Source organism: Rhineura floridana, chromosome 6 (genome assembly GCF_030035675.1).
Source record: "Rhineura floridana isolate rRhiFlo1 chromosome 6, rRhiFlo1.hap2, whole genome shotgun sequence".
Lineage (NCBI taxonomy): Eukaryota > Metazoa > Chordata > Lepidosauria > Squamata > Rhineuridae > Rhineura > Rhineura floridana.
Window position 1 is genome coordinate 90,856,816 of NC_084485.1, and position 12,286 is coordinate 90,869,101.

At 39.4% G+C, this 12,286-nt stretch overlaps 2 protein-coding genes and 1 pseudogene across 4 annotated transcripts in view; 2 read left to right on the forward strand and 1 right to left on the reverse strand.

Moving 5' to 3' along the window:
- The window catches only part of FAF1 (Fas associated factor 1), a 299,638-nt gene extending 290,165 nt beyond the window's left edge, over nt 1–9,473 (reverse strand). The window contains exon 1 of the mRNA XM_061632944.1: nt 9,082–9,473. Within this exon, the coding sequence (XP_061488928.1) occupies nt 9,082–9,126 (45 nt within the window). The 5' untranslated portion in view covers nt 9,127–9,473. The remainder of the gene's footprint in view (nt 1–9,081) is intronic.
- LOC133388248 (5S ribosomal RNA) lies at nt 1,328–1,446 on the forward strand (annotated as a pseudogene).
- Nucleotides 9,474–9,584: 111 nt separating the features above from the next.
- Nucleotides 9,585–12,286, forward strand: part of CDKN2C (cyclin dependent kinase inhibitor 2C) — a 37,799-nt gene continuing 35,097 nt past the window's right edge. The window contains exon 1 of one of the 3 annotated variants that reach the window (XM_061632945.1): nt 9,585–9,982. The gene's annotated coding sequence lies outside the window, so the exon portion shown is untranslated. The other 2 variants (XM_061632948.1, XM_061632946.1) reach the window with 2 other exon arrangements.

The window sequence follows — 12,286 nt, forward strand, 5'->3', positions numbered from 1 at the left end:
AGAAACAAAACAGAAAATATCTGTTCCTTCTATGAGGAAAATAGCGCTGAACAAACTGGGCCTCTTTAACCTATTGGAAGGGACATCAAGATAACATCGGATTAAGATTTCTCGAACATTTTTTCACAGTTCCTCTGACCCATTATGGGCATTTATGGAGCCCATGCAGAATACTGAACTGGGTCACTCTCCTTAGCTCAGAGGAGAACATAGGAAGAAAAATCTAAATTACACTGACAGGGCAATTCTATGCATGCTTACTCAGAAGAAAGTCCCACTGCAGTCAGTGGGGCTTTCTCTCAGGTATATATGCACAGGCTTACATCCTGAATACAATCTGAAGTGAAAAGCGCCCATCACGCTTCCCCACCACCTGCTCCTCCTGCATTGGTGAAGGCCAGCAACAACTTATATTTCTGCTGCTGAATAGCATTCAGAAGTGTGTTGGCAAAGAAACATATGTTCATTACTCTTCAGTCGCTCTCCATTAGCAACAAATCTTCATGAAACCGTATTTAACGGTGCCACTTATACTTGGTATTTATACTCCTGTTTGCAATGGAATTCTTATAACTCCCAACTGCAACTTTTCCATTAGAAAATAAGAAGAAACAGAAGTTGATTAAATAAAAACCAAAGGCCATGCTGAACTGATGCTCTCCATATGCTTGTCCCCTTTGTAACAGCAAGGGGAAAATATTTTATAAAGAAGCAGAATTGCTTTGAATTAGTGTGTCTGTTATTCAGGGGGCACTCTTAAAATGTATTCAAACCAGTTGCTTCATTTTTAAAAAATCCTACAACTATACCTCTGAAAGTTTCTATCTGAGGCTCTGTTCACACTAGTATTTAATTACTTTGAGATGCCCCTACAGTTGTAGGTCTTTCCCAATGAAAAATTTGACAGGGAATTCAAATAACAGCTCTAGATATCACAATGGAATAAACTACAACAGTGTAGAGCAGCCCTCCCAAGTGTAATCAGTGAGAACAGATTGGCCTACCAGTGATATTTTGAGACTGAGGGTAGTAGCTGAAGTTTCCATGACATTAAACCTTCTCAATGGACAAGGTAGATAACAATTTTTCTGGGATGGAGGGAGGGTAATACATTACTCTCCCTCCAACATGCAGGGGACCTAAGCAATCTAGGTAGCATAATGAGATCTCCCCCTTCCCATTGTACGTTTGGGACTGAAAGCATTTTTCTTAACATTGTATTCACAATGCTCTGTGGTTTCTGTTGAAAATCACAGAAGAGGAGGCAGTTTCCAGAGCATCAAGGAATTAGTATTGAATATTATTTGGGTATATTTGTGGGAGGAACGCCTACAGCCATACTACCCTGAACATGCCTGATCTCGTCTGATCTCAGAAGCTTAGCAGGGTCTGGCCTGGCTAGTACTTGGATGGGAGACCGCCTGGGAATACCGGGTGTGGTAGGCTTAGAGGAAGGCAATGGTAAACCACCTCCAAATACCTCTTACCATGAAAACCCTATGAATATATTCAAAAAAGAGTCATAGGGTCGCCATAAGTTGTAATCGAGTTGAAGGCATATAACAACATCAAATGGAATGATACTTTTGTATATTATGGTTCAATGCAAGGTTTTCTTTTAAAATAAAAACAAATAAAAAGAATGTATTTTTTAAAGGAATTAGAAAATTGCATGAAGTGATCCTTGGTGTTTTGACATCCCATTTGCCTGGGCAAGGAAATGAGAGAGCACTGAATTCTCATTTACATTTAACCTGCTCTTCCTGGGCAAGGGAAAAGACTGGATGTCACCTTGTCATTCAATCTGCTGTTATTGTAGGCAGAGCTCGGAAAAGTTACTTTTTTGAACTACAACTCCCATCAGCCCTAGCCAACATGGCCACTGGATTGGGCTGATGGGAGTTGTAGTTCAAGAAAGTAACTTTTCCAAGCTCTGATTGTAGGGTATAGTATTTGGTTGGAGATTAATTCCTAATAAATGATATAAGGGAGTACTAGTCCTCACCAATGGGAGTTGTATAGGTTTTTTTAAACTGTTTTAATTATGTATTTTAAAATAGTTGTAACCCACCCTGGGACCTCTGGGTGAAGGGTGGGTAATAGATTCTAATAACAACAATAACGTTGGAGAAATGGGTCCTTTTCAAGTGCAGTAACCTCCGTACTTCCTTAATCAAAATTAGCATTTTTAAAAAGGATTTGTATACTTTCTAATCAAAGTGTTCTCATGGTGTGTGGCATAATAATGTCACTGCATTTTGTCACATAAAATATGGGCAGAACTGCAGCTATCATAGCCTGGCTCACAAGAATACTCTCCACCTATATGGGTGCTGGAGATGCCACCAACCAAGTGAATATTAGTCTCTTATGTCACTTGACATAAGAAAGGTTTTAAAGGCTGTGATTTAACATGAGGAAAAGACAACCAAAGTGCACCACACCAGATGTGAAGGTACGACATGTAATAAATTAAGATGAATACAAGATGCCCTGTGACAGAGGGGCAGAAGTAAACTCCCTAATGTTCTTTTCACAACAATAAAAATACATCTACTATTCCTGCAGAGTCATTGAATTCTCCATAGCAGGCACTCACAGACAACTGTCAGAGGTAATCAAAATTTTTTTTACAGCAGAGGTGGAAAACCTCCTGGCCTTTCTATCCTGCCCTCAATACTCCCCATTAATCACATGCCCCTCCTCACACCACATCCTCTCTCTCCAAGCCACACCCTCTCTGGCCCTTCTACACATACACACATGGATACGCACGCGCGCGCACACACACACACACAAGAATGTTTTTGCCTGGCTAAAATGTGTCCTTGAACTATGACAATGCCACTTGCTTGATTGGATGGATGAGGGGGTATGCATGCGTGTAAAAGCCTCCGACATTTGCATGGCCAAAACATAGCCTATTGTACAAAGGTAAAAGTCACATCTGTTGTTCTGTCCACTTTTGCCTCTGGACCCACCCACCACTCGCATGCAGCCCTTCGAAGGTTGCTCATAAGGGAATGCGGACCTCAGGCTGGAAAATATTTCCTACCCCTGTTTTACAGTAACAAAATTCAATTTTGTATAGAGAATTTATCATATCCAGAAAATAAACTACTGAAATTTGGTGTTGTTACAGTGACTTGTGAAGGTGCCATTTTTAGATAGCATGGGTTTTTGTTTTGTTTTTTAATGTGAGGTTCCACAAAGCTGCAGATCACCTAAGCATTTCAAGAACTCCCCTACAAAAAGTGCAGTTTAGGAGCAAAAAGAGGGATGCAGGTGGGACAAACAACAAACCAGGAAACCACTTACAGTAACTAGGGAGAAGCAAAACAACCCTTTCCTTTGATCTCAGCTGAACTCCCTGACCTGCTACTCCAAAGGAAGTGCTGAATAGGAGCCTCCCAGACTCTCTTACCAAAACACTGCTCAGCTTCACTCCAGGTCAGCACCAGCAACTATATCTTTAAACAAACACAAGTTGCTATCATCATGCCATGGATTACGACAATGCTGTAGCAAGCACCTCTTATGCCAGGCCAGACCTATACCCTTTGAAGGTACACAGCTGTAGGGGCAGTACACACTCAGAACATGCTATAAAAACAGATGACAGCAATACCAATCATTTGCAAAAGTGCTATAAGTAAAACATTACTGGATTAGTAATCTACCTTAATATAACTTCACCCAAGTCTTTATTTTTATATTCGCCATGTAAAGCAGACACCCATGTCAAAGTGTCACTGAATTACAAAAAATGTTTGTCATCCATTCTGAAAGTGACGTGTTACTGATTTACTGAACACTTTCACAGGACTGTATCTCTTTGTGGATCATTCCTCATACCAAAAGAAGTAATGGAATTGAATGAACATGGTAGCAGGTTGGAGGAAATTAATCCATTTGTCAATTTCCAACATGTCAGGTAGCTGTAAGAGGAATTATCAAGTATCTCAGGTAATAATAATAATATTTATTGCGTGCCCTTCGCCAATAGGTCCCAGGGTTGGTTACAAATTCTGAAATACAATACTAAGAAGAATTTAAACACATTTCGGTCACAATAATAGGGTGAGTTCTGAAAACATACTGTACCTCTCAGGAGCCGAAGGCCAGGGTAAAGAGGTGCGTCTTTAGCATTTGCTGAAAACTGTATAGCAAAGGTGCCAGATGCACCTCTGTAGGGAATGAATTCCACAGCTTAGGGACTGCCACAGAGAAAGCTCTCTCCCAGGCTGCCTTCCCCCAAACTTCTGAGAGTGGCAGAACTACCAAGAAGGCCCCATCTGCTGATCTTAACACCCAAAGGGGTCTATAGGAAAGGAGATGGTCTCTGAATCGTTTAAGGCTGTAAACACTGACATGAGCACCTTCTAAAAGGAACCCCAGCCAATAATCTGGCTGCTGCATTTTGGACCAGTTGAAGTTTCCAAGTCATCTTCAAGGGCAGTCCCACATAGAGTGGTCTTAAGCAGAAACACAGAGGCACAGGATGATCTTGCACTAACACAATTCCCAACTGGTCATTGACTGTAGTGAAGCAATTACACCAGTGATCATTCCAGTCTGCTATTCAGATTTAACAGGTCATGTGCTTAAGGATATGACTCAGGTGACCAACCCAAACCAAACAACACTGGTTGGCAAAACCAAAACATAACCAACCTAGGAATCTATGTATGTGCAGATGGAACCCAAGGAAAGCATATTCTGCTCTCAAATAGGAGGACAAATAAAGATTGTATCTCAGAATACAGTTTTATCAAGCCTGCTAGTCATAAGAAAGCTGGCCCAGATCTTGCTTCTTTTTCCAAATTCCCAAATCTGCCAGTTATGGCGTTAAACAAAAGAAATCCTTTTGGAACCACATCTCCGATGAAAGCTAAATCCCATAGTAATCTTCAGAGATGAATGGCATGAACAAGCCAAAGTAATCCACTTTTAAATCCTATTGATATCAGTGGAGAGTTACATATGTATTTAAAACTCTTCAGATAAAGTCAGTGGGATAGAATTTCAGCGGTAAGAGGAAATATATCAAAAACTGACTTATCAAATTTAGGCTCTTTACAGCGTAATCCTGTCCATACCTACTCAGACGTCAGTCCCACTGAGTTCAAATGTGACTTATTCCCAGGTAAGTGCATATGATACTGCAGACTAACAGAACAAGTTAACATATAAAATGGTACTGTTTGAATAAAATGTAAATGTTTATTCATAAATATACCAAAGTACAATTTTAAGTACACTCATTGCTAGAGATAGAGCTGTAGGCTTCTGCACCTTAAAATTATCTAAACATGTATTTTTACCATATTGCAAATAAGCAAAATTAAAAAGTTGAAAATAAACCACTAATAGTTCTATTATTTGGGTTTAGAAATAGTGTGTAGACAGTTGTGATGCAACCAAAGAAAATAATGTTTTAGAGGACAAATTTAGAATTCACATCCATATAATGTAACATCATTTCACTGATCGTTCTGAAAAAGAAAGTATTTAGTTGTGTTTTTTAATATTTTTTTCATATTGGCTGCATTCGTGTGGGAAAGAGGTTTTCCATCTTGAATTGTTCCTGGTCACATTTGCATGCTATGCATAGTTAGGCTACTCTATTCAAGTAGTTCCATATCTGAGATACTTTACAATATTTAAAAAAACACTTGTCTATAAATAAAAGCTTGTATAGGTGGAAAAATATTAACAAGACAATTTGAGATTATCAGACATAGCTCAGTGGGGCTTCTAAGGAAACATGCACTGCGTCTAAATAGGTTTGCACTGTGAAAATAGCAGTTTGCACAAAGGACATGAAACAGCAAAAATGTATTTCAGTTGTGCACACTATTTACAAATGACAGCCACAGCATTAACTCAGCACATTCCTTGTTCAGTCAAGAACAGATATAGGAATGCTGAGATTTTTTTGTAGCACATGGCAAAAGAAGTCACATGCTAATCCTAGAAGTTGTAGAACAAAACAAGTGCAAGATACAGCACTTAAATCTCAATTTACATATGTACAAATACAGCAATTTAAACACACATCAAAATAACATCCAAGGCATAAGATCAAGCCCTGCTGTAGTCAGCTTGTAGAATAATGTACCAAGACCTGAATTCAGCTCCCACTTTAGGTCACTTGGAGCACAGTTACACATGTCTACTCAGAAGTAAGTCCCACTGAATTAAAGGGAATTACTCCCAGGTAAGTATGCATAGGTTGATAGATTCAAGAAGGCTGCAGTCCTAGTTAAACAAACTTAGAAGTCAATGGAGCTTACACGAAAATAACAGAGCAATCCAATTCATGGAAAGCCAGTGGAATGGGTTCCAGCAGAAGAGGAGCTGGTAGGAAACTGCCGGACCAGCGGAACATCAGCTCCGCCAGCAGCTGCACACACAAACGAAAAAGAAAAAGGCAGCTCTCATGAATACCCCTACTGGTCAGTAAGCACTTCCCATTGACTTGCATTAGAATTATTTTCTCAGACCAACCTTTGTCTCGGCGTAATTTTAGCCCGGATTGGGACCCGCAGGAGCGCTCTGAACAGAAGATGGATGCTGCATAAGTCCCTCAGCCTCTCTTCCAACACCCCCCCGGAACACCCCTTTTTCAGGCCTTACACCAGTTTCTGCCAGCACCCCTTTGACTGGATTGAGCCAGCAGGGTCCCAGCTCTGCCATGGCGGAGGGGATTCTGCCAGTGTAGCCAGGCAAAGCCAAGACCCTTCCAGCTCAGCCGGGGTCCACCAGATCCAACTCCCTTCAGCCCAGTGTAAATATGAGCTGGACTACGCTGTAATTGAGTTATTTAGGGCTGAAGTCTAGATGACCTTGGGAAAGTTATTACTTTGTAGTTTCACATTCTGCAAAAATAGGACTGATGACCTATCAGTCCAAATCAGTTCTGAGAATTAGTAAAATGTATCTGCAACAATATTACACAAAATAGTTATTTAAGCAATTAAAAATGAATAAAATATTATGAAATAATTCTAAATAATAAACTGCTATTAATCTCAGCAAGTTATGAACTCAGAACTATACCTAAGGCAATTCTGAGCCATCATTGTTGATCTAAAATCACATGTAAATATCTGACAAAATCAGAGTTACAGCAGGGGAAAGAAGTTTTAAACTTCCTACACTACAGTAGCTCTGACCCAAAAATACAATGCATACGTTAAGGAGGATTGCAGCTCACTCAACAATGCTCGAGTTTTACCAACTGAAGAACTAAAATGAAATATAGGTAGGCCTGTTTGTCAATTTATAAAACATTTCTCTTTACAGCTTGTCAACACATTTAACTAGAGTTTTAAATTCCTTGCAGACAATGTCTCCACAAGCAGTCATTCAAATACATTTTTATTAAAATATACCTCAAAAGTTAACTTGAATCAGAAGCTCAGGACCAAGTTGGTAGAGCAAGATCAGAATTCCCCTGCTCAGGCAGAACAAGGAATATCAGTGAGTGAAACTGAAGATTTCCCAATATAATTAGCAACTTTCTGACCCTACAAAAGTTATTATAGTAGAACCTTTTAATATGATGTGAATATGAAAACTGAACTTGCGTATTATCTTACACAAATAGTTATTTTATTAATGTAATAATGGTTTCTTAACATTAAAAAGCCATTTCCATTGAGTTTTTGTTTAAAATGTTTAAGTATATATGTGTGTCTGAGTGGCTTCTGATCCTAAGCAGTTTCAATGGGACATGCAGTCTAATTTGATGCAGGCTTACTTAGAAGTAGATTCAATGGGGCTTACATGCAAGTATGGGTGCCTAAGACAGCAGCCTTGTCATATATTTATGTGTAATAGATTTCACTCATCTTCTTTAAAAGCCCTTCTGATGATAATGATGCTAGTAAATTTATTTAGTATTAAGATGCCAATCATAAAATTAGATTTTCATTTAAGTATTTACATTTTTCGTACTGCAATGAGATATGTAATATTACACATTGAATATGTACCCATTCAACTTTTTATGAAAAAATAAAATATTTCTTGACTATTGTTTTTAGAAACATGTGCAGAAAAACAAAAGTGAAAATACTTTTTTTTTTAATTACTAGAGGCACACTTTTAATAAGATACCAGGTTTTAGCCTTAGCCTTAGCCTGGGAGTATTTAGAAGTCCTTACAACTGTGTTCACCATGTACATCCTTCAGTATTATATAAATACATGGTACCTGTATAGGAACCCAATACCTATGGACAAGCATGATGCAAGCGAATACAGTTTTTTTCTAATTATATACATATTTCAGTTTTGGATTGTATCTTATGGACTCAGTACAAGTTCATGTTGGCAAATTTCCTCAGAAAGGAAATAAGTGAGGAGAATACCTTATTAACTGAAATTATGAGGATCATGTATCAAAATATCACAAAACAATACTCAGTGGATAAAATCAACCTCTTAAAAGAAGTACTAAATATCTCTTTGAATCAAAGATACATCCCATGATGTTTTAAAAATTCATTTCAGTGGGAAGTGCATTAGTGTACTTTCATATTCCAGATGCCTTTTCTACCCCTGCCCCATTCCTTAACATCTTTCCTCTCATATCCCAATATGAAACAGGTATGGACCCATGGAATGTTAGCATCTTATTTCCTGCCCATTGCAATTTATTACTAAAAGCTTTCAGGGATGGTCAGAATTAATCAGGGACATAAGGATACAAACTTAAATAAAAAATAAAGTGAAAAAACAGAGACATATGTACTTGTCTGAGGCGATTTTTCTTTGTAAAGAACAGAGAAAAATGCCTTGTTTATAAGTGGAGCAGGGAGTTACTATTATTGTTATTATTATTATTCATATCCCTTGGATTACTGAAAACTGGATTCAAAGAATAAACAGCTTCAAGATTGTTGTTGTTCCTGTTATTCCACTACTGTTTGAAAGCATGACTGACAATTTCCGAGCTAAACTCTTCCCACAAAAGCACAGAAAGCAGAGAAACAGGGAGAAAGGGAACCCATTAAAAGAGAGAGATTGTGATTATAATATGGCAGTGGTGGAGGTGGTGGAATTTGAAATTTACCTGAAAATCAGCCAGAATCATTTCTCTATCCATGTTGGACGCCATTGCAGCCGGTAGTGTCCCCTCCTCCTGTCTGAACTGTGCACCTGGAGGTTGCTGCTGGCGAGAACTGGGCTCAAGGGAGTTGGGGTTGAGGGGGGGGGAGAGGAAAGAGAAAGGAGACTAAGATCTCATCTAAAACTCCAAACTCAGCCAGTCCCGCAGAGCTGCTCCCCAAATATATTCCCTCTTCTAGGATCCACTGCCCCAGCTATTAGAGAGAGGGGAAAGAACGACTTCGAATCTGAAGGGTGCAAGGCAGCAGTCAGCCCTTCCTTTAAAAAAGGAGAGGAGGCTCTACAGCAGCTTCCTCCCTGCCTTGCAAGCGGCTGTCGCACATTTTGCCTGTCATTGAGGTCGCAAAGAGACGCTTTCCGGCCGCCACGTGACTCGTCCTTCTGTCAAATGCTTGCAAAGGTGGGGGAGGAGGGCAGTCGCTGGTTGTGTAAGAGTAATAGAATAAGTATTGCAAGGAGGAGATCAGATTGTTTTGGGGACGTCCTTTTCACCGTATCTAGGACCCGGCCTAAAATGGTGCAGAGACAGAGAAGACTAACGCGGATAGTCCATCGCCGCCTCTCTTTCTTTCTTTCTTATAGATGGGAAGGGGCGATGGAGGAGCTGCAAAGGTGGCTTCGACAAAGAACTGCTAGTGAATGTCGAACCGCAATCATAGAGAGGAGGGGTTGTGATGTGCTTTTAAGGAAACTGTCGTAAATTCACTTGCTCTGTGCAAATGTATTTCTGTGTCCTATGCCACGGTGTTATAGGCCCTGTTCAGCAGAGGGAGTTTAGGAAAGACGAAGAATTCTAGAATACGACAGAAACTGGTACTGCCCGAGTCTATATGTGTTTCTCGGAAGTAAGTGAAGGCTGCAATCGTATTCCTAAACACTATTCTTGAAACTTACTTTCGAGTAAATGTGCCTATATTTGGGCTTTAAATTCAGTGGGGATTATCTCCAAGTAGGAAGGATTGCCGCTTTGGGGAATTTTAGCAATGTTGTTTGTTTTGTTAAATCAAATTTATAAATTCTTACTCTCAGGTTGGATTTATAGGGTTACTTGTTATCAGAGTTCCTGCACCTAGCCTGTATGATGGGCAGGAATTCAATAGGTGATGTTTTTCCTGGCAATGAAACTAATGGAAATTTTATCTGTTGAATATTTGCATGTTTTGTAGCTGTTAAAGGAACAACAGCTCCTATCTGAAAAAGGTGGCAACCCTAGCTGAAAATGTGGCTGTTGTTTTGTAGTCCACTGGTGGTAAAAAGCTATCTCAAGCTATTCTTGTAAATGGGTTCAATATTAATTTAGCTGTACTACCACTACCAAACATAATTCTAGCCACACCTATCTTCACACAGTGGTGGATATCCATATCCCTCCAGAATTTAAGAATGGATCCGCATGTATTGTGTATTAGTGAATGTGTGCCATTGTCAACTCATGATTTAAATTCATATTGAGATATCCATAAGATTACAATGCAGCAATTATGAAGCACTAACACTAGAGGACTTTTTAACAGTCACGTTGCAATGAAAAGGCAGGTAGTCTCACCATAAACTTTATGAAGTTGACCATTATTATTCCCATGGAAACTAAGACTAGTGAGGCAGCAACTTGTCCACTATACAATGAATTCATGATCCCAAATCAACAGCCTGCCTGCTTCTTTGCTTGACTACTACCTCTCAACAGCTGAGTTGGAATCAGTACACTTTAGTGCACTTTAGTGGTGGTGAAAGTGAGTGGATACAGAGTCTGCACATAAGATTCAGAGGTGAGTACCATCATAAGATTTAGTTTTTTAAAGTTTGAGGAGGGGTGCTAAATAAGCTTAGCTAAACAACAAAGGATGAAGCTACAGGATCAAGACCAGCTGTTTGTTGTTATGTGCCTTCAAGTTGATTACGACATATGGCGACCCTATGAATCAGTGACCTCCAGTAGCATCTGTCATAAACCACTCTGTTCAGATCCTGTAAGTTCAGGTCTGTGGCTTCCTTTACAGAATCAATCCATCTGTTTGGTCTTCCTCTTTTTCTACTCCCTTCTGTTTTTCCCAGCATTATTGTCTTTTCTAGTGAATCATGTCTTCTCATGATGTGTCCAAAGTGTGTTAACCTCAGTTTCATCATTTTAGCTTCTAGTGACAGTTCTGGTTTAATTTGTTCTAACACCCAATTATTTGTCTTTTTCGCAGTCTATGCACTAGGCTCTCCTCCACCACCACATTTAAAATGAGCTGATTTTTCTATTACCCGCTTTTTTTACTGTTAAACTTTCACATCCATGCATAGAGATCAGGAATACCATGGTCTGAACTATCCTGACTTCAGTGTTCAGTGATACATCTTTGCATTTGAGGAGTTTTTCTAGTTCTCTCTTAGCTGCCCTCCCCAGTCCTAGCCTAATGCAAAAAAGGGAGTGCAGTAGGATGCAAGACAAGAGGGTGCACCAAAAGGACTTAAGTTGGCTCATGCTCTGTCCTAAGAAGTCCTCTTAGCTGCTACAAACTAATCTACATTTGTGTATCCACCCAATTATTTGTCTTTTTCGCAGTCCATGGTATCCAAAAAGCTCTCCTCCACCACCACATTTCAAATGAGTGGATTTTTCTCTTATCCACTTTTTTCACTGTCCAACTTTCTACATCCATACATAGAGATCGGGAATACCATGGTCTGAATGATCCTGACTTTAGTGTTCAGTGATACATCTTTGCATTTGAGGACCTTTTCTAGTTCTCTCATAGCTGCCCTCCCCAGTCCTAGCCTTCTTCCGATTTCTTGACTATTGTCTCCATTTTGGTTAATGACTGTGCCGAGGTATTGATAATCCTTGACAAGTTCAGTGTCCTCATTGTCAACTTTAAAGCTACATAAATCCTCTGTCATTACTTTAGTCTTCTTGACGTTCAGCTGTAGTCCTGTTTTTGTGCTTTCTTCTTTAACTTTCATCAGCATTCATTTCAAATCTTTACTGGATTCTGCTAGTAGTATGGTATCGTCGGCATATCTTAAATTATTGATATTTCTCCCTCCAGTTTTCACACCTCCTTCATCTTGGTCCAATCCCACTTTCTGTATATGTTCTGCGTACCGATTAAACAGATAGGGTGATGAAATACACCCGTCTCACACCCTTTCCAATTCAGAAC